The following is a 23909-nucleotide window of genomic DNA, read 5'->3' as shown; positions in this document are numbered from 1 at the left end:
CAAGTGTTATTCTGTGTACACTCATTCGACAGAGTTCACTACATCATTATGTTGTTACGTATGTACAGAGTTAAAATTATTATCAGTTTCATGCACGACTACTCCGTGCTCCCAGACCACTGAGCTGGAATAGGGAAGGGGTCAACGCTCGTCAGCGTCGGCACCACCGCCTCAATCAACCCAGTCTCCGAATCGAATGTCAGCTTGTCGATGGTAGTCTCACGGTGAGTCCCGTCACCGTCCGGGATATGGAACCGATGATACGCGATATACCAAACATCCGTGCCCGGAACATTGAGGATGGAGTTGTGCCCCGTGCCCAAGATACCCTGGCTCGTATCCTTCTGGAGCACAACACCCTGGTACGTCCAAGGGCCGGTGACGGAGTCCGATGTCGCGTAGCCAACGCGGTAGTTCTCAGACCCGGTGTCATCGATCGAGTAGGTGAGGTGGTAGATCCCGTTCCGATACACCAGGAAGAGGCCCTCCCTGAAGTCGACAAGCCCGGTGATGTTCTGGACCGTGTCCCAGTTGATGGAAACCATGTCATTGTTAAACTGAGCAATCAGTGGCCGGCCGTTGCCCCATAGCAGCCAGTAAATCCCCGTCTCCGGGTCTTTGAAGGTCGCCGGATCGATGGCCTGGCCCGAGGTCAACTTCTCATTGTTGAGGATCATCGCGGTCGACTGTGCAGTAAATGGGCCGTCCGGCGAGCTGGCGAAGGCGGCTCCAATAGTCTTGCGGTTGTATGTCGGGTTGTGGCCACTGAAGTAAAAGTAGAACTTCCCGTCCCTCTCGATGATGGTCGGGGCCCAAGCGTTGCCGCTCGCCCATGGAACATTTCCCGATGTGCCGTTGAGGACCAGGAAAGGCTCTTCCGACCGAGACCACGTGCTGAGGTCCTGGGACGACCAGGCGTAGAACGTCTGGCCACCCCACCCAGGGAAGCCATCGCTCGTCGCGTAGATGTAGTATGTCTCTCCGAATGCCGCGATGTTAGGGTCAGCGTTCAGGCCAGCCAGGACAGGGCTGTCGCGCGGCGTGATCCTGCTCTTGCGCTCCTTTCTTGCCGTGGCAAGGCCGTCAGCGGCGGCCGACCTGGGCTTCGCGGAGCTGGTTGTCAAGGAGGAAAGCTCGGCTGCCGTGACCGGGATGACCGTGCCATGCCTGGGGCTCGAAGGGAGGTCGTAGGAGCTCGACACGGCCCACCGCGGGTCCGCGATGTCCGCAGTCTCCAGGGGGATGTATCCACGACCACCGTACTCATCCACGAACAGGTAGAACTTGTCTCCGTTGACATCGCCAGTGTTTGCCCTGAAAGCCGTAGGGCCTTCGACAGCGCTCGTGCCCGCGTTCTTGCCGATGCAGCTGGTGACGGTCGTCCATGACTCCAGCGTTGCGAGGAGCGAGTCTGATCGCTCCTGGATGATATCGCTGCAGCCCGTCCCGCTGGCCCCCTCGTCCTTGGTGAAGCGGTAGTAGATGCTGTCCGACTTCAAGACGGTAGAGTCGATCCGAGACATGCCCGCATCCTGCCAGATCTTTGTCTCGCTGAACGTGATGAAGTCCTGGGTGGTTGCATACAGCATCCGGTGGTAAGTTGCCCCTGTGCGGTTTGTGTCGGCTGCGTCGTAGAGCGATGATGCCCAGAAAACAACATAGGCGCTGATATCCTCATCGTAGTATGCCTCCGGCGCCCAGGTGTTGCCAGCTTCTGGTGGGGAAACCTGGACATGGCGCTGACTCGACCACGTCTTCAAATCGCTCGACTCCCAGACCTCGAGGTATCGGCTTCCAAACCGTACCGCATCCGACCATGACGTACCCGACCCGATCGAGAGGTCAGTGGCGACGAGGAAAAATTTGTCCCCTTGTGGTGATCGGATGAGGAAGGGATCGCGTAGACCTGTCGTCCCCTGGGAAGATGTGAGAATCGGCTGGCCGCCGTTCAGCTCTTGCCACGACAGGGCATTGTTGCCATTGCTTGCCGCCAGAAAGATGTTTTCGCCAGCGCGGGAGTTCCCTGTAAAGTACGCGAAGACATAGCCCTCGTACGGGTCCAGGGCCGCAACGGTCTGGACAGCGAAAGCAGAGGCCAAGGCCAGGAACGAGCCTGTGGGTCGCATCTTGCTGGAATCTTGAACAATGTGAGGCCTGCAACGAAGACATTCGCGTCGCACGCGCCCGAAAGCGGGTGCCCTGAACTTATGTGCACATGCTCACGAACCTGCGGCCCCATATAGGTTCACGCTATTAGGGCGCATATGCGGATCGCTGCATCTTGGTGGACTCTTTCGGTCATGCATGATGGTCGGCCGAGTTCAGAAGACAACAGTCATGGCACCTGCCTATTCGCCGCATCACGCCCCGAGTCGATTAGATTCTTGCGGGGAAACGTGGGGACCGCGGCGTGGAGAATACACGAGCAAAGTCTTGGCTTTCCGGCGTCAAAGTGCCGGGCGGGCAATATTGCGACGACATCAGTCGGGCTTATGGATGCTTAACGGTGGAATTTCTGCGCTAGCTAGGGGCATACTCTAACAGAACCAGTAGCAATTTATCATGTACAGGTCAGCCGGTCTGTGGGGACTGCTCGACCTAATTATAGGCGTCTTGGCTCACGAACCATAATTATACCTTGTTCGTTCCCCAGGTCCGAACGCTTCAATACTACCTCAGCCTTGATTTCGCAGGCATGAGTGGAACTAACCGTGACCAATTCTCACTGTTGTACCTTGCAGAATTACAGGAACAGCTATAGAATAATAAAGGACGGACGACATTGGGTCTTTGGCACCCGGGTGCGTCTGCTGAGAGCGTGTTAACAAGACTTGATAAGGACGGGCTGTGTTGGAATATTCTAGATATCTAGGCTATTATTAATACGGAATATCCTTTTCCCCATATGTTTGCCACTATATAGAGGATAATAACTATAAATAGGGGCCTTTCTTCCCGTAAAATAAATGTTAGCTAACCTAATTAACTAAGCATTTAACGCTATTATTTTAAAGGTTATAAGCTTTAAAGCTAACTTAAAATAGCAACGCTAACTTAATATGGAAAATATATATTACGTAATACCCTTAATTACCATTATTTTTAAACTTTTTAAATAAATAAGCTTTATACTTTAAGATAAACTTTTTAATTAATTATTTAATTAAGTTAATTAATAAGCCCTTAATTAATTAAATCGCCTTATTTAATATTATAAATTAACCTTATTTCTTAACTTAAAGCTTATATATAAAAACCATACTTTCTTTATTTAAATACTTAATTATTTTTTTATTAATACTTAACTTATTTATATAATTTATATATTATTTAAGAGCCCTTATTAAGAATAATGTTGGCGGGTATAGGGAATTACATAAGAAATGATACCATATTAAATTCCGGCTAGCTATAAAAAGCTAGCTTTTATACTTATTTTAAATATTTTTTTAAGAAATTAACTCTTTTCTTTTTATATATATTTAGTGCTTTAATTAAGCTTTTCTTATTTTTAAGAATTTTTAAAATATTTATCTTTTCCTTTTCTTTGGTTTCCTTTTATTTCTATCTTTTTTTTTATTGCATTAAAGCTCCTCCTTAAGTTACTCTTAAGAGGGTTTAGCAAAATCTATTCCTTATTATTTAAGTAGCTTGTTTTTATTAATAATTTAGCTTAGGTTAATTTTAGTTTTATATATTTTTAATTAATAATGAAAAAAATAAGAAGTTAGCTATAAGTTAGTTATTTATTAATTTTTTTTTTCTTATTTTTATATTAAATATTATTAAATTATTTTATATTTTAGCCTAAAGCTTTAATTAAAGCTTATATTTATCTTTAACTTATTATAAAGAAAAATTAAGTATAATTAAACTTATAATAATATTATAAGTGCTTTAAGATTATTTTTTAATCTTAAGGTACTTTTTATACTTTTAATATTTAAATAAAATATTACCTTAATTTTATATTAATATATTATTAAGCTTTAAACTTATTTTAAGTTTTTTGCTAAAGATTATATTTAAAATATAGTAGTAATATAAATTTAAAATTAAAATAATAAATTTAAACTTTATAAATATTACTTAATATTAATTAAAGGTGCTTTAAATTCTTAATTAATATTTACTATTATTATTATAATTTTAAGTTTAAAGTAAAGGGGGTTATAATGCAAAATTAAAATATTTATTTTGCTTGCTTATAAATTTAATAAATAGCATTATATTATATATTTTTATATTAATTAAATTATATAAGAAACTTAAACTTAAAGTATAATCTTGCCTAAGCTTTAATTAAATTTAAATTTAATTTATTAAGGATTTAATATAATATTAATAAGTAAGGCATTAAATATAAATTTAAGGGGCTTTTTTTATTATAGCCTTATAATTCTTATCTTTTAATAAAATATCTTTTTATTAAGTTTATTTTATTTATTATATTTATTAATATCTTTATTTTTTAAATTTTAATTTAAATATCTTATAATAATATTAAAAATAAATTCTTTAAAAATAATTACTTTAATTAAAGATATTATTCCTTTTAAGTTTTTTTTTTTATTATTATCTTAATAAAAATTATTATAGTATATATATTATATTCTTAAGCTTAAAGTCCTTTTAAATTTATTCTTATTTTAAAAGTATCTTTAAACTTTAAAAATTATTTATTTTTTTTTATTTAAAGTTAAGAAAGAAATTTTAAGAAACTTATTAAAGGAAAAAAGAGATTTAATCTTGCTTATTATTAATTAAAGCATTAACCTTGCTTTAATTAAATTTTATAATTTATTGCTAATAATAAGTTAAGAATTTAAATTAATATTTTAAAAGTTTTATTTTTTATTAATATAATAGTTTTATTATAAATAGCTTTATTTATAATTTATAATTTAAATACCTTAAAGTTTAATAAAATTAATATTATTAAAATTTTAAATAGCTTTAAAATTATTACTTATTAATTTTTTTATTTAAATAATTAAATCTTAAAATTACTTAAGTAACGCTATATTACTTTAAATTTAATAAAAGTAATTAAAAGCATTATTATTAAATAATTTATTTAAAAAAATTAAAAGAAAAAGCTTTTTACTTTTTATAAATTTAATAATTAAACTTATTATATAAACTTAATTATAATTATTAAAGATATTATTTATAATAACCCTTATAATAACTTAAAAGCATAAAAAGAAAAGATTATAAAATATAATTAAGAACTTAATAATATAAATAATATTTTTTTTATTATAACTTAGCCCTTTTATAAAGTGCTTTTATTATATTTAAAAAAGTAGCTAATAAAAAAAGGGATTACTTATAAGTTAACAAGGAATATTCTTTAGCTAAATTTTAAGCATACTTTATTAAAAGTTATTAATTAAAAACTTAAATATTTTAAATAAAATAAGTATTTATTTATATAAAATAATTTTAATTAAAATTTATTTAATTTAAAAAGGCTAAATTTCCTTTAAGAAAATTAAAATAATTTTAATTCTTTAAATTATCTTTAAAATAAAAATTTATAAGTTTAATGATTTTTATTTAAATTTAATTATATTAATATTATTAAAAAATATAATTAAAATTTATAAAATATAAATAAACTTATTAAAAGGTTTATAAAGTTAAAACTTAATTTAATTAAGTTTAAAAATAAATTTAAATTATTTTAATAAGATATTAAAGCTTTTTCTTATAATAAATAATAAAGTAATTTTAAAATAATTAAGCTAAGGGCTATAAATTTTATTTAATAGCTTTTAATAAAACTTAATTAAAGTAATTTTAATAATAATAAGGCATAAGTTATAATTTTAATGCTTTTCTTTAAAAAAAATAAATTATTTAAAGTTTGCTATAATTATACTTCTTAAAATTATAATATATATTAATGCAATAAGCTTAAATAACTTTCCTTAAATAGCTTATTAATAGCTTTTAAATTAAAAAAATTATTAATATTTCTTAGCTTATTTAAAGATACTTAAGTTAACCTTTTAAAGTATTTAAATCTTATTTATATTTAATTATATTATAATTAAAGTAATTATAATTTAAAAAAATATATTTATAGCTAATTAAAATTCTTATTTAAAAAAAAAAGGTTTAATTTACCTTATATAATTAAATATTATAAGCTTATTAAGGTAAATTCTTTATTTAAAAAAAAGGCTTTATTAAAAACCTTAAAAGTAATTTAAAAGCTTAATAATTAAAAAAAAATTAATTTAATCTTAGTAATTATAAATTTTATAAATTATATAATTTATATTAAGAAAAAGTTTATAATTATAAGTAATAATAAGCTTTTTTAAATAAATATTATTATAATTAAAAAAAAGTATATAATTAAGGATATTAAAGATTAAAATAAAGTTATAAGAATTATAAAGGCTAATTATACTTAATTTAAAGACTTTAAAAAGGTAAAAGATAATTAATCTTAAATTATTAATAATAAGTTATAGCTAAAAAATAAGAAAAAGGTAAGGAAAAGGAAAAATTTATTTGCTAATTAAAATTAAATTTAAAAGAAAAATGCTAAATTTCCTATAATAAAAGCAAGCTTAATAAATATAATAAACTTAAAATTAAAAAAGCATATTATATAATCCTTATTATTTAAAGAAAAAGCAACTTAAGTAATTTTAATTATAATTATTAAAATAAGTATTATAAATATTTTAATATTTAATAATATTAATTTAATCTTAATTAAGCACTTATTAATAATATAATTTAAAGCATATATTTTATTAAAGGTACTTTTTAAATTAATATATTTTAAGGATTATATTAAAGACTTATCTTTTAAAATTAATATAATTACTTTTTTAAAAAATAATATTAAGGCTAATACTTTAATTAATTTATTATAAATTATTTAATATTAAGTTAACTTTATTATTATATTTATTATAAATATAATTAATTAAGAATATTTTAATTTAACTTATTTAATAATTTATATAAGAATAAATAATTATTCTTTATAACTTATTTTTTTAAATATTAAAGTTAAAATAAATCTTTTGCTTTTATTATATTATAAATATAATAAACTTTTATATACTTTACTTAATAATATAAACTTAATAATATATAATAAAAATTCTTTATTTTTAATTAAAGTTATAAAAGAATAAATTTATATTAATTTAAATAAAATTAAAGCTATATTTTTATTATTAATAATAAAATCCTTAATACCTTACTTTATATTTTTTTAAAAATGCTTTTTTTCTTAAATATAAATTTAATATTTAAATAATTAAAGGAATACTTTTATGCTTATTTTATTTTTAATAATATTAAGGTAATATATAATTTAAGATAAAAGAATTAAAAGCCCTTTAAAGTAACTTTACTTAAGAAAGCTTAAGTTTTTTAAAAATATTTATTAGCTTTTAAAAGCATTTCTTTATTTTTTTTAAGCTTTAATTAAAGCTTAATATTAATTAATATATTAATTATATTAACTTATTTTAATATTAAAATAAAAAAAGATAAAAAGGTTTTAAATACTTTTTTAAATAAAAATATAAGAAGTTTAATCTTTATATTTATAAAAAACTTTTAAGCTAAAGTTTAAAAGATTTATTAAGCTAAATAAAAAGATTAATAAATATTAATTTATATTTATAATATTTATTTATAGAAAAGAGCTATATATATTAAAAAATAAATTAATAAAATTCCTTTTGCTTTAATTATTATTAAATTAATTAATAAAATTATTTAACCTTTAATTAAAACTTTTTATAAATAAATAAGCATTAAAGTTTATCTTATAAATAATTATTCTTTTAATAATATTATTCTTAAGGGTATAATTAATTAAAAACTTATTTATAAAAAAGAAGTAAAATTAGCTATAAATAAGAATTATAAAAGTAAATATAATACTTAAATTTAGCTTAAGTTTTCTTTAATTAATAAAGAATTAAGATTAACGCTTAATTAATTAAATACTTTTTTATAAAAAAATTATAACTTCTTTTTAAAATAAGAAAAAGAAATATTTATTTATTTACTTTTTAATTAAGAGAAATCTTTAGCATAAAATTAATTTTATATTGCTTAAATTAATATTAATATAGCATTATTATAATTTATTTAAATAATTCCTTATAAAGTATATTAAATAAAAATAATTTAGCTTTTAAAAGCTTTAAGAAAAATAATTATTAAAATACTTAGGGATTAATAAATTAATAAAGTTATTAAGAAATTTTATATTACTTATAGGAATTAATAATTTTTTATAAAAAAAAAGAACTTTAATTATTAATTTATTAATAATATCTTAAAAGCTAATAAAATTATAATTAAAAATACCTTTATCTTACTATTAATAAATAAATTTATTAAGGAGTTTATAATATATAAAATATTATTTCTTTTTAACTTTTTTTTAAAATATAATTAAATTAAGTTAAATAAGAAAAGTTAAGATATTATAACCTTTTTTATTTTAATTAAATTATTTTAATAATATAACTTATTTATAAAAGTTATAAATTTTATTACCTAATTTATATAATATATAATTTAAATTTTTTATAACTTAATTTTCATAATATGCAAATTCTTTCTTAATAATATTATAATTAAAGGTTTAAAGATAAATTATAAAAATAAAGAAGTATTTATTTTATTAAGGATTTAAAAATATATAATTAAGTATATTAAGAATCTTAATAATGTTTTTTATAATTTTAAGTTAATTAAAAAAGTAATTAATATTATTAAATTAAAATAATATAAGCAATAAGTTAATATTATTAGCTATATTTATAAAATACTTAATTAATCTTTATTAAATAAGAAAATTATTAAAATTAATAAATAAAATACTTATAAGAATATAATTAAGCTTAAATTCTTTTTAAGTTTATTAAACTTTTATAAAATATAAATACCTTTTTATAAAATTATTATTAAACTATTATTTAATCTTTTAAAAAAAGGTATGCTTTATTAATAAACCTTAAATTATTAAAAAACTATAAATACTTTTAAAGTTATAATTACTTTAAAATTATACTTAATTAATATTAATTATTTTAATAATAAGATTATTTTTATAATAAATATAAGTTTTAAGAAATAAGGTATATGCTTTATATAAATTAAAGATAAATTATAATACTTAATTTAATATAAAAGTAATATTTAAATAAAAGTTAAAAAGCTATATAATATAATAAAATAAAAATATAAAGCTATTTTATATATAATTAAGTGCTTATGCTTTTATATTTATAATATTTACTTTATTTTAAAAATAAATTTAAATACTTTAATTTAATAATTAAAGGGATTTACCTTAAATATATTAAGCGCTTATATTATAAGGTAGCTAATTATAATTAAAATATATAATTTTATTATTTATTATATTAAAGGTTTTAAAAATATTATTATAAATATACTTTTTAAAAAGCCATTAAGGTTATTAAATAAGGTAAATTATAAATTTAAAAAAAATATTAAGAATTAATATAATACTTTTTTTAATTAATTATTTTAACCTTAATTATTTAATTAAGAATTATTATTATTTAATAATTATTTTTAATTAAAAGAATTACTTAAGATTACTTAATATCTTTATTATAAAACTTATTTTAAAAACTTAATATTATAATAATAATTATTCTTTTATAAAAAGGCTTATTATTTCTTTATTTATAAAGGAACTCTTTAAAGATAATTTAAAAAGGATTTACTATAATAATAAATTATTAATAACTTTAATTAAAAGTAGAAAATTATTAAGAACTATTATACTTTTCTTAAGTACCATAAAAAGAATATTATTTATTTTTAAATTTAAGCTATATATTATTAAAAAGGAATATATATTAATATTAAAAAGACTATTATTAGCTATCCTTATTATAATAAATAGGATATTTAAATTTATAATAATAAAATTATTTTAACTATATTAAATTAATTATTTATTAAAATTTATATTAATATTTAATATTTACCTTTTAATTAAGAATATAATAAATTAATTAAAGGATAATATAACTTAATAAAATAAGTTAAAGCTATGCTTTTTAAAATAGCTAATTTAAAAAGCATTAAAAAGTTCTTTATTAAAAATTCCTTTTTAAATAAGGGCTTTTAATAAAGATAATAATAAATAAAAAATAAGAAAATATAAGTTAATTTATTTAATATTTCTTAATAATTAAAATTAAGAAGATTATAATCTTAGCATATAACTCTTATATTAATAATATTATTAAATATAAATACTTTATTATTATTACTATTATTAAGAAAATGCTTAATAAAGGAATTAAAGGTTAGGTATAAATCTTACCCTATGCCCTCTTTATTAATTAAACTTTATTTAAAAGATTTTATAAAAAGAATTCCTTTTATCTTTTTTATAGCTTTAAATTAATTATTTTAATTAAAACTATTATTCTTATATAATATGTTTAAACCTAAACTTTAAATATATTTACTTAAAATGCTTTTAATTCTTAGCTTTAATTACTTCTTAATCTTTTATAAAATATAAAGGTAATAATTAAATTAATTTTAAATTATAAGAAGAAAGCTATATAATAAGATATATATTATAGTTTTCCTTAATTTATTCCTTTAAAAAAGAATAATTTAGTTTTGCTTATTAATAAGTAAAGGAAAGCTGATCATTCCTCATTTTAAAAACTAACCTATTATTATCTTCTCTTACATACGCACACACATACATTCATTATAATATGGAATTTCTTTTTTTTTTATATGTATTTATTTACTTAATTGGATTTAGCCTTGGGTTTAAATATAAAATATTATATTTTTAAAAAACGCATTATAAAATTTATTATATACTTATTTATTATTTTCTTATTAAGATTAAAAACTTTTTTTTTTAATAACCTAATTTACTTTTCCCTTTTTCCTTTTACCCTAATTATTATTTATACCTTATTAAAAGCTTACTTTTATAATTAATATAATAAGAATTTTACATTATAAGGTTATAATTATTAGCCTTAAATAATGCTAACTTTCTTATTTTAAATAATATTAAAGCTAATTATTTCTTTAAGTTATGCCATTTTACTAATAATAATTATAAAGCTAAGCATACCTTTAAACTTTATTTACTTAATTATTATAGCCTTTTATACTTCCTTTATATTATTATATTTATTAAAAATATAATTAAATCTCTTAATATAATAAATATAATTAATATAAGCATTATTATAAAAATTATATAAAAAGCAATAATTAAAAAAAAGGATTATAATAAAAATATTCTTATTTATAATTAAGGAAAAGTTATAATTTATGCACTTTAAGCAATACTTATAAGAAAAAGCATTTTAATAGCTATAAAAGGCTATAAGCAAAGTTGCTTAATAATAATAATTAAAGTAATTATATATTATTATTATATACTTTTTATAAAAAGCCTTATTACTTTCCTTAATAATAATAATATTTATATAGCTTTTAATTAAATTCTTAATATTATTTAAAAACCATTTTTTTTATAATTTATTAAGAAATTTATTAAATAGTTTCTTAATTACCTTTTTAAAGATAAAATTAATAAGTTGCTAAATAAGGTATTAATTTTATTTAATATTAATAATTTTATATATATAAAAATGCCTTTTATAAAAGTATTATAAAGAATAATTTTAATAAACTAACCTTTATTAAAAATATCTTTTAATTTAAAAAAAGTATAAATGCTTTTAATTAAGATTTGTTTAGCTTATAGGTTATAATAAATAGCTTAAAAAGGGGAAGGGGAATTTTCTTATATTAAACTTTTTAATCTTAATTAAGGAAAATTTAATAATAAAAATGCTATTATAAAAAGATATTTAAGGATAAAAAAATTATAATATTTTGCTTTAATTTTAGCTTAACTTAAAGGCTAATTAAAGTTAAAAAAATATTAAGAAAAGAAAAAAAGAAAAAGAAACTTAAAGAAGGAAAGGAAATTTATATATATAAAGTTGCTATAATAAAAAAAAATAAGCAATACTAATAATAAGCTATTTTATTATTAAAAGAAATAATTTATTACTTTACTTTTAATTAAGGTTAATTTATTGCTAAAAAGAAGTTACTTATTTTTAATTCCCTGCCTATAAAGAAGTTATTTATCTTTCCATTATAAAGGAATTTTAGCTAAGTAATTCATTTTAATTTATACTTAATAAATTTATAAATTAAAAAGGGAATACTTTATAATTAACTATTATTTAAAAGAAATAAGAAACTATATACCTTTTTACTTTAATTATTAACAAAATAATAAATTAATAGCTTTTAATAATAACTTATAAGCTTCTTTATTACTCTTTTTTTTTAATTAATATAATTATTTAACTTAAGGATAATAAGTTATTAGCTTTTGCTACTCTAGCCTGCATATACTGCTATACCTATTTATTTATAATTAAGCCTTCTTTTTTTTTTCTTTCTTTTTTTTTTTTTTTTATCTTTATATTATTATTAATTAAAGGTTAAAGGTTAGCTATTACTTAGTTATTTTAATAATAATATGCTTTTAATATATTAATTTTTTCCTTTATTTAATTTTTATTTAAAGATAAGTAATAGTTATTTATAAAAGCTACTTTAAGCTATAATTAAATATTAATTATATTTCTTTCTTATTTTTAACTCTTTTTACCTTAATTATTTATATAATAATCTTTAAAAATATAAGGCTCTTTTTATTACTATACCTTCCCTTTTTATTACCTAACTTTTATTATTTATTCTTTACTTTATTATTTATTTTTTTTACCTCCTTTCTTTATAATTAAAAGCTAAAATATCTTTTAGTTAAAAAGATAAGGCAAAAAAGCGCTTTTAATTGCCCCTATATTATAAAATACCTTAGGACTTTAATGCCCTAATTTTAATAATTAAGCCTATTAATTTAAAAAAGAATAATTTAATATTAATAATTTTAAAACTTCCTTACTTTAATAATTTTAAAAACTTACTTAATAAAGTATTATAATTTTTAAATATTATAAATATTTAAAATTAATAAAACTTTGCTTAAGAAGTAAATGCTAACTTTTTTAAAGATCTTTTTAAAATAAGAATTATTATAAATAAGGTTTACTTAAATAATATTTAGTAATTTTAAATTCTTAATTAGCTATTATTCTTTAATATAAAATAAATAGCATTTAATAATAAGCTTATAAAGATAATATAAAAATATTTCCTAAGCGTTAATTTTTATTTTAAATTAAGAAAATTAATTAAGTTAATAAATTTAATAAAATAATATTAAGCCTTTCTTATCCTTAATTTTTTTAATATAAAAAGAATGCTTTATAAATATAAAGAATTAAAAACTTAATATATTATAGCTTTTATAATTTAATAGCTTTTTAACTTTTAAGATATTATATTCTTACTTAAAAAACCTTTATATTATAATTATATTTTATTTAAGAAATATTAATAATATAAATTAATAAAAGATTATAAATTTATTATTATGCTTATTTATATATTTAATTATTAAATAATAGTAATTTTTAATAAAATAAAGAATTATTATTTATTATAAAATAATCTTATATTAAAAGATAGGAAAAGTAAGATAAATAAGGATATTAAAGCACTTATTTATAAATATTTAATAGCTGCCTTAAAAAATAAAATATAAGATTTTAATAGGGAGTTTGCATTAAAATTAAAATAGATTAATAAAGTATTTTATAAATAGTATATTATTAAGTTTATTAAAAATTACTTTAAGGAAAATTAAAAAAAGAATAATTAAGAAGTATAAAATTAAGCTAAGGCTTTTTTAATTAAAATTATATATTATAAAATGCTTAAAGCTATTATTAATATTGCTATTTAAATATTTATTATTTAATTAAAGCTTAATGGAATTAATAAAGCTATTTAAATACCTATATTAATTCTCTTTATTAAAATTAATAGCATAAAAGTAATTAAAGTAAGAAGTAAGCTTTTATTATAAAGAAATATTATTTAATAGCAGTTATTTAAATTATAATATATTAAGATTACTATTAATTATAAAAAGGGCATAAGAGAAATAATATTTTTAATATAAATTAATTTAATAACTTAATTTTAAATATTTAATATATAGCAAGATATAAACTTTTAAATAACTTAAAATTAATTAAGTATAATTTTAATTAAATAAGTTTTTAGCTTAAGTATTATATTATAAGATATTTTAAAGCTAATAAGAAATACTTACCTTAATATATATAAAAATCTTTTTTATTTATTTATCTTAATAATAAATATAAATAAAACTTAAAATGCATTAGCTAATTTAAAATAATTAAAATAATAATAAAATTTACTTAAAAATAATTTAAAAGACTTATAAGTAAGCTAGCTAAGTAATTAAATGCAAGGTATAAATATTAAAAGTAAAAGTATTGCAAAAAATAAAAGCGAAAGCAAAAGCTTTATAAAAAGTAAAAGTAAAAGTTAGCAAAGCTAATATGTTATACCTAATATAATAATTAAAAGAAAAAATAAATTTGTTTTTTATTTTATAAAAGTATTTAAATTTTTAATAACTATATTAATATTAATTATTAAAGCAAACTTTAATAATTAAGAGAATATAATTAATAAATATGCTGCTAAGTAAGTTTTAAAAATATTTAAAGCTTTTATAAAAAAGTAAAAGCTATAATAAGATAAGTAAGTAAAGAATTAAAAATAATAATAATAATTAAAATTATAATAAAGTAAATTTTAAAATTTATAGGCTTAATTAAAGATAATAAAGTTTTATTTTAATAGTTTTTATAATACTTATTATAAAGTGCTTAAAGAAAGGTATATTAATAAATATAGGGAATTATATAAAAAATGATATTATATTAAATTTTAATTAGCTATAAAAAGCTAGCTTTTATACTTATTTTAAATATTTTTTTAAGAAATTAACTCTTTTCTTTTTATATATATTTAATGCTTTAATTAAGCTTTTCTTATTTTTAAGAATTTTTAAAATATTTATCTTTTCCCTTTCTTTAATTCCCTTTTATTCTTATCTTCCCTCTTTATTATATTAAAGCTTTTCCTTAAGTTACCCTTAAAAGGGTTTAATAAAACCTATTTTCCATTGTTTAAGTGGCTCGTTTTTAATAATAAAAGCATTTCTTTAAATTTTAAAAACTATATTAAATTAATATTAAAAATATAAATTTTAATAAAATTATAATAATCCTTAAACTTCCTTAAAAATACTTAATTATATTTTAGCTATTTTTAATTTATAATATTTTAAAAATATATTATTTAAAAGCTTTTCTTTTTCTTTTTATAATTATATTATTTTAATACTTATATTTTTATTTTTTAACTTATTAAATTTATTTAAAATTTATTATATTCTTTTCTTTATTATTTTAATTATCTTAATAAATACTTTATTTATTTACCTTAAAATAACATCCCTTAATAAATATAATATTTTACTTTTTAATAAAATAAAAAACTATATATATTAAAGCATTAAAATTTAAGCTTAGCTTAAGAAAGAAAATATTATTAGAAATAATCTTAAGAATTTTTTTTAAGGCTTATCTTTAGCTTAAAATAAAAAAGCCCTTATTAATATTAAACTTATATATAAATAAAATCTTATTATATTTATAAAAGATATAAATAATACTTAAAAAGCATAAAATATACTTAAATCTTATTATAAATTCTTTAAATTTATAAACTAATATTTACTTTATAAAGAATTTTTTAATATTAATTTTAATAATTTTAAAATTATAAAACAATATATTAATAAGCTAAAGCTCCTTTTAAAGAATTTAAAGATTAATAATATATTAGGAACAGTGCATTAAAAGGTTGCGCCAGCCTATTTAAACTGGTTTTATTAAGCAATTCTATTCCCTATGGCTTTAAGTGCACAATTCCTAATAATTGGGGCATTACGGATAAAGTAACTTATGTCCATATAAGCTATTATAGGGCCTCCTAGGTACCGCTAATTTAGTGCTGCCGCACCCTATCCATGGGTTGTTATTTATGTTCTCCTATTGGCAATGCTAATACGCTTAAGGCCTGGGCATAACGGGGATTAAACTTGCAACCTTGGCATAAATAGCTATAAGCTAAGCTATTAGCCAAGATAACTAGTTATAGCTACTATTTATTAGGAATAGTGCATTAAAAGGTTGCGCCAGCCTATTTAAATTGGTTTTATTAAGCAATTCTATTCCCTATGGCTTTAGGTGTACAATTCTTAATAATAAGACTTAATAATAATAATATAAATTTAATAATTAATAAATTATATAAGAATATAAAACTAAATTTTTAAGGAGATTTAATAAATTTCCTTAAAAGCAATATATATATAAATAAAGAAGATAAATAAATAATTATAAACTAAAATAAATATATAGATAAAATATTAAAAAGATTTAATATAAAAAAAAGGTTAAGAAAAAGGAAATAATTCCTTAACTTATATTATATACCCTTAATAGAAAATTAAAAAAATATATTAATTAAGCTAATAAAAATATTATAAAATTATATTAATAATAAATAGGGTTTATATTATATGTTAGCTTAAAAATAAGGTTAGATTTAACTTATATTATAAATAAGTTAGCTAAATATATAGCAAACTTAAGATTAAAGTATATAAAAGAATTAAATAAAATATAAGGATATATATATAAATTCTTATATATATTTAAAATATATAATTACTTTAAAAATAATTTATAATTAATAAGCTATATAAATTTAAATTAGGGTAACGATATATTTATTAAAAAGAGCATTTTTAATTACATATTTAGCTTATATAATATTAATAATAATAATAATAATAAAATAAATCCTATAAGCTAAAATTCTTAACTATAAAAAACACTAGCACTTTCCTTTATAAAAGCAAAATATATAGCTTTAAAAAAAGCTATAAAAAAAGCTAAATATTTATATAATTTACTTAAATATTAGCTTTAATCTTAAACCCCTTATTATATATATATATAATAATAAGGCTAAGAAATTAGCTAAAAATACCTTATTTTATAATAAAATTAAATATATAAATATTATATATTATTATATAAGAAAAGTAATAAAAATAATAAAGTAATATTAAAATATATAAATTTTAAGCAAAATTTAGCAAATTAACTTATAAAACTAATAAATAAACTATATTATAAAGAGTTTAAAGAAAAGTATAGTTTAATAAAAAACTAATATAAAAATATTAAGCTAAAAAATAAAGAGATTTTCTACTTATATTATAATGCGCATAAAATAAATTAAAGTATTTACTTTTTAATAACTAGGATTAAGATTTTTTCCTTTACTTATAAAATATATAAATAAATAAAGCAAACTTAATTATATATATATATAATATTACCTTAAATATTAAAGGTTTTCCCTTAAAAGAAATAATTAAAATAATAAAGGTTTTTCCTAAAAAATAAGCATTACTTACACGGCCCATATATACCATATATATACATAATTACAATATACCTATATTGCGTTTATATATGTTTAATTTTATATAGAAAATATATTTTTATAATATATATAGTATAAATAAAATAATATAAAACTTTAATGTATAAAAATGCCGTAATATATTATAGCCATTATAAAATAATTAATAAATTATATATAAAACTATAATTTAATATATAATACCTTAATGGCTATAAGTTTAAATTTAAGTAATAATAAATTTTTAGGTTTTTTGCCTAAATATATAAAAATACTTAATAAGTAAGTTTTTTTCCCTTTTATAAGGTTTTCTTATTATATAATTAAATATTCTTTTTTTATAAACTAAATCCCTTATATATAAAATAAAATAAATAAAAGGGAATTAGTTTAAGGGGGGCTGTTGGAATATTTTAAATATCTAGGCTATTATTAATACGGGATATCCTTTTCCCTATATGTTTGCCATTGTATGGAGGATAATAACTATAAATAGGGGCCTTCCCTCCCGTAGAATAGATGTTAGCTAGCCTAATTGACTAAGTATTTAACGCTATTATTTCAGAGGCTGTATGCTGGGTGTCGCGCCACACCGATAAAAAGGAAAGCCGCGACGGAAACAATAACAGAAGGCATCAATCCAACGTACCAAAAGTGTCTACTTCAATATTTCGACATGGTTCTACGACGGACACGGGAACATCGAAATTGCGACATAGACAAACTTGTAATGTATTGTCGTAGATCGGACAAAGTTCCATTTGATTCAAATGTAACGTGCTCGCCCATGACGTACACAGGTAGCATCATCCCATTGCTCATGTTGCCGAGATATCTGGGATCTCGAGACACAGAAATCATTGATTCTTGCAGGAACATTGGCGTAGATTCGAAGATCGATACAGCATTCGGAGAAGAATACAAGATCCCAAACAAGCTTCAAGGGCCTGAGAGTTTGTGTGACGGTGGCCAAGGAAAAGATAGATATCATTCCATGATTGTGAGATCGTTTTGTACATTGGTGACACAATCAAGGGTTTCCGAAATTGATCCAAGTGGGACTGGGTTGGTCTTGAAGCTGGTTCTACCTCACCGTCAGAGGGCATGCTAATATCCATTCTTCCGGATAAGGTATTAGTTAGATGTATTTCGCACAATGATGGATAGAGTTAGAGGGCAAGTATTGGCGCTTCCATTTGCGGATGACAGCGCATAGATCATATCAGAAAGCAGTAAAGACTTCATGTCAAGGAAAGTGTCACACACGAGATTACGGTGTGCCAGGTCAACCGAAGCATGTGAGCGTTTTGAAGAGGGACAAACTTTAGCTGTTGCAACCCGAGCCCACCACATACGGCTCCAGCCTCGTGGATAAGAGGACCAGGTCCTGCCGGAAAATATTTACCATTTCTCAAGAACTGGATCATATGGCTGTCTGCCAAAGTTGACAGGTGTTCCACATACGGGCCGTATTACAAACCTACTGGACCAGGTTGAATGAATTTCATCCAAGGGATTTGACTTCAACCAATGAGACGCAACAAACAGAAAAGGAGACAGGGCCAGAAACGCGAGGGATGCGAAGTTTGGAGCAATGCGAGATGAGTATGCTTTGCTTCTAATACATCTCACCTATTACCATCTGCTTCGACTCACACATCTCCGCGTGGTTGGTGTCACGCCGGGCACCACTCGAGCTGGCATGCAACAACCAACCTCGTCACTCAGGGCTCGATGGGATGGATGGGCCTGACAATGCATGCATACAACCCTGCGGCATAAGCCGCACGTTGACTTCAGGACCGAGCAGGGCACGCTGTCAGAAGCATAAGGTTTGACAGTTCCTGTCCTCAACACGCATGCAAAGCTAATTACTCTCCTTGCAGCCGAAATAAGCATAACACTAGTAGACTTTACACGATGTTTACAGCATATCCAATTAAGGTAGACCCCTCTGAAGATCGCCTGACACTCTCAAAAGCATAGATACGTAGAAAGAGATACAAGCAGTAGAGACAGAAAAGAAAACTGGGCGGCCCGTGCCTAACTGAACATTATGGAGAATCGTCGCCAGAAGTCAGGACAAATGCAAAGCCACATTCGCATCGGCGTGACCCCTAAAAATCCGTCCCAAGCCCGGAAATCCCAACACTAACGACACGGGTCAAAACTCACCCTTGAGATCAATCCGTCATCGACAGGAACAAGTAATGGATCGACGCCCATAGCGACGGAAGGCGGCGACGAAGGCGGCGGCGGCGGGCGAAAGAAAGCCGCCGTCAGAGTCGGGACGAATCCCAGACCGCTCGCCGTTTCAACCGATCATGTTTGAGTTTCCGCTGCACCAACGATCCCCGGTTCTAGAAGCATTAGCGCACATGTTTCAAGTTGGACCACCGCACTGTCAAATGTTAAGGCCTCACTGTGGCAAGCCGAACAAGGACTCTCTACACTCGCCCCATCGCCTCACTGAGCAGTTGTATGGGTTTCCCGAACTCGGTTTTCGAGATCTGAGTAATTGATGATTCTGGTTCTATTGACTGGTCTCGTACTGTGCTGATGAGGCAACGAGTACCGCTCGTGCCGCTGTCGTAGAGCCTCCTTCTTTCTCATCCTGTAACTGTATGGCCAGTTATATACAAGGGATGAAATGGTATGATATGATTGCAGCGAAAAACTAAGAAATAACCTCAACGCTCAGTATGAACAAGCCCCACAATGATGCGCTCATCTTCTGACAACACATTCCGCACCTTCCCTGTCCTCCACTGTTTACTGGTGCTCAGCCAGGCCGAGGGAGTTGTTCCCGCCGTTGAAGGCGACGAACTGGGACTTGAAGAAAATGTCACCGTAGATGCCGAGGTTGCCTTGGGAGGCCTGGACACCACCGAAGCAAGCTATTGATTCCTTGTTAGCTTTTATCCGGAGGTGTAAAAATGCTTTAGGAAGACTACTTACTGTTACCTTGGACCTTGGCGAAGTTGATGTCAGATCCCTTGACACGAGCCATGAAGTTGTCACCGACTGACATCATCAGATCCGGCAGCTGGGCGTCGCATGGCACGGTCACACCTCCGACTTGAGCATCGTTGACAGCACCCTGAACTTGGGAGTAGTAACCCTGGACAACAGTGGGGTTGGTGATGATCAGGGTGGTACCGGTGTCGGCGATAGCCTGGAAGCCGGGCTGACCCATTGTTGGCGCACCAGTACCGACTGCGAACATCTGGGACGGGAACTGCCAGAAGCCCTGGGTGGTGTTGACTGGGACCCAGGTCATGGTACCGTTGAACTTGGTAGCATCGACGCGGCCGAACTCGTAGGCACCCACGGCAGCCTTGCGAAGGTCAGCGGTGAAGACCGGCTCCGCGAGCGTGGGCATGACATTGTCGAAGAAGGTCTTCTGCTGCTGGGGCTTGACAGTGTTGAGCTTGCTGAAGGCCAGGCCGACAAGACCGTTGTTGTTGGCATCCTCGGTGAAGGACTGGGAGACAGCGGTTGCCATCTCAATGGCCTGGTCGGTCACGGTGGCACCACCGATGTTGACGGTGTCAGTTCCAACGTTGCCTGCCGCTCCAGAGCCGTCACCATAGCTGATGGAGAAGGAAGCACCCTGGACCATCTTCAAACTCGTGGACTTTGTTGGGTCGTACAGGGTGTGACCGGTGGTGGAAGCGGCGGGGAGCTGGGTGTTGAAGAGCCACAGGTCGGACGAGCCCGAGTCGAAGTCAAGGTTCAGCGTCTGTCCACCTATGTTGACCGGTGACAGGTACTCGACATCGCCCTGTTCGGGGGTGGCTGTCACAAGACCCACACCAGCAGTTCCGTTCGCAGCGTTGGAGGTAGCGTTGGCGGCATTACCGTTGACCATGGGCGCAAGCTTGGCTGGGGCCGGGCCAGCGCTGACGGCGGCGCTGTTGGTGAGCTTGTCCTCGATAGCGGTGGTTGCCGAGCCTTGGTTGCGGATCGAGTCCATCAGTGCTGGCGGGATGTTCATGCGGTATTTCCTCAGCGACTTGAGCAACTGTTTTGGTCCATTGTGCCCCTTAAAGTTGGGGTTTGCTACACGCTCGACCTTGAACACTCCACGCTTCTGGATCTTGGGAGACGGCGCGGCGGCGACCAGGGCGGCGAGGAGGCCAAGGAAGAGAAAGGCTCTGATGAATGACTGCATCTTGCCGTCTGTTGTGAGGGAGAGGAATAAAATTAAAAAAAGCCACACCAGGTGGATAGATAGAAATAAACGCAGGGGAGGAGGGGATGAGACAGCTCAAACCCAAGTACTTCCTACTCCTACTCGATACCTCGAAGAAAGAGTGTGTAACGGACTTGGCAAAGAAAGGATGTGAGGAAGGGTGCGAGGGAAAAGAAGAAGGAATATCGGAGTAGATAAACCGGTCGAGCTCTGCTGACGAGGGAGGAGAAAGGCACAGTAGTCCTGAGAAGGACGAACCTTAAGAAGGGTTGAAAGAATAGGAGCTCAGACCCGTGGCATGGTCCAGGTTGTTCTGGCGATTACGGGAAACGGCAGTGAGGCCATGTCAGGAACAGACACCCTGGAAACAGGAGGTTACGTACCCGCTGGCCCCCCTTGGCACACAGGTAAGCATCGACAAGCATCATTGGCGAAAGCTCAGCCTGCGTGTGGCAGCGTACCAAACGCGCACAGTTGCAATTCGAGGCCGATCCAAGACGGCGTCTGTGGCATGCCGGTGGAGAAGCAGTGAGGCAGACCCCAGCAAGCTCCGGGGGAACCCATGCGTGTGGATCACGGTGGTGCGGCGATCCAGGAGCCGCATCTGCAGGGATTGACTGGAGCCTCACGCATTGTTCTGCAACATTTGGGTCGTCAAAGTCAACGTCCAGCTGCGGCTTTCCCCAATCGGGCCGCCAGTGGCTTGTTTGAGAAGGTTTCTGTAGCTCGTACCGCACCTTTGTCACGCACGATTCAGCGGCCTAGGGCCAGCGGCAAGGACGGCAGGCTCTGCACTGGAGCCGACGACTTGCAGTCCTGCCTCCTGTGTCATGTGAAATGAGGCCGGCGCAAAAGATCAACGACAGGTCTTCTAAAGCCTGTCGAAAGCAGGCAGGCTGTGTTTGCCGGCCCTTGCAGAGAGGAGCTTGGTGCCTGACTAGAGGGCAGTGCTAAGGCCGGCCTGCGAGGGGCCTGCGAGGGGCCTGTCGACCGGGCTTCTACGCGGGTAGATGATGACATCTGATCAGGCAGCCTGGCAACACCCCCAATATCGCCAGTGATGGGCTTGGGGTTGCTTGATGAGAACAAGACTTTCGAGGCCCGGCTTGGGGCTGATCCCGTTTCGCGTACCGAGTTCAAACGTTGACAGCGTAGGAAGATTTGTCGACATCAGAAGAATGATCGGTTGACTGCGGCTACCTAGGATGCCAGCACTGGACAAACTTTCATGCGAATTATTGGCGGTTGGACGAGGCCGTCCTCGGGAGCCAGATAACCGGCCCCAGACAGGTTGGATTCCCCGAATAGACCTGTATGTCTCCCTGATCCATGGGCTCTGGATGGGACGAGCACGGCACTGACGGGTCGAGGACGAGATTGACAAATTGTTGTACGACTCCTTGGGTGTCGGAAACCGAGAGACTGGATGAAGATGAGGCTGGCACCATCAGTCAACCTGCCACTTTTCAGCTGCACAGCCCACCGGGAGTCTACATTCCCAGTCGTGGAGGCCATTAGTTTCGTTTGCCATATTTCTTCGGATCGTTCGTAGCCAATTCTGAGTTGGGCCTTGCCTTAAGATCTTGGCTCTTGGCTCTTGGCGGAATAGCGGCTCAGGACTCGTTCAGTGGCCGTTTCAGGGGCGTAGTAGTACCATTCCCTGGTCAGGATGTGCCGATCTGCCTAGGGCGGCGAGGCTTGTCTGCTGGTGCCGTGGCGCATGGATGGGTGATCACCAGTGATCTGCCAAATGATCCTCCCGAGTTCTAGGCAAATGGTAACTCACACCCGGACGCCACACACCGAGCCAGTCGCGATGGCTTAGAGGTACATTCAGATGAAGTAGAAACGGAGCAGTGTTCCGGGAGCTGCCTTGGCCCTTTCTCAGGACACGAACACGGAATCGCATCGCAATGTGCATTAATTGACTGTTGACTGCTGTAACCTCATAGTGACCATCAGAGGCGGCGGAGAGGCGAGCCCATGAGCGACGGAGGCAGCAGCAAAGAAGTGGGTCTTAGCAGGACGAGAATACGACTTGGAGACGACGACAAGAGAGAATACTCGCGTGGCAGGCCCTGGGCACCTTGGTAAGCAGGCTGGCACCCATTCTGGTCGCGTGCACCCGGCTGGTGACGATCGTGGGTGGCGGATGATCTGAGGGCAGGTT

At 28.6% G+C, this 23909-nt stretch overlaps 2 protein-coding genes across 2 annotated transcripts; both read right to left on the bottom strand.

The window, feature by feature from the left end:
- Positions 1-98: 98 nt before the first annotated feature.
- On the bottom strand, positions 99-2126 carry INS49_009134 (uncharacterized protein; the record flags this gene model as incomplete). The annotated part of the gene is made up of 1 exon (XM_043169871.1): positions 99-2126. One exon carries the CDS (start codon positions 2124-2126, stop codon positions 99-101), a length of 2028 nt encoding a protein of 675 aa, XP_043027551.1.
- An 18190-nt stretch (positions 2127-20316) lies between these two features.
- Positions 20317-21718, bottom strand: INS49_009133 (uncharacterized protein; the record flags this gene model as incomplete). The annotated part of the gene is made up of 2 exons (XM_043169870.1): positions 20317-20441; positions 20503-21718. The coding sequence occupies 2 exons, from the start codon at positions 21716-21718 to the stop codon at positions 20317-20319; spliced, it is 1341 nt and encodes a 446-aa protein (XP_043027550.1).
- Between the last annotated feature and the right edge of the window lie 2191 nt (positions 21719-23909).

Source organism: Diaporthe citri, assembly GCF_014595645.1.
Source record: "Diaporthe citri strain NFHF-8-4 chromosome Unknown scaffold_3, whole genome shotgun sequence".
Lineage (NCBI taxonomy): Eukaryota > Fungi > Ascomycota > Sordariomycetes > Diaporthales > Diaporthaceae > Diaporthe > Diaporthe citri.
Note: the sequence above shows the minus strand (reverse complement) of the source record. Positions and strands in the feature narration are given on the sequence as shown.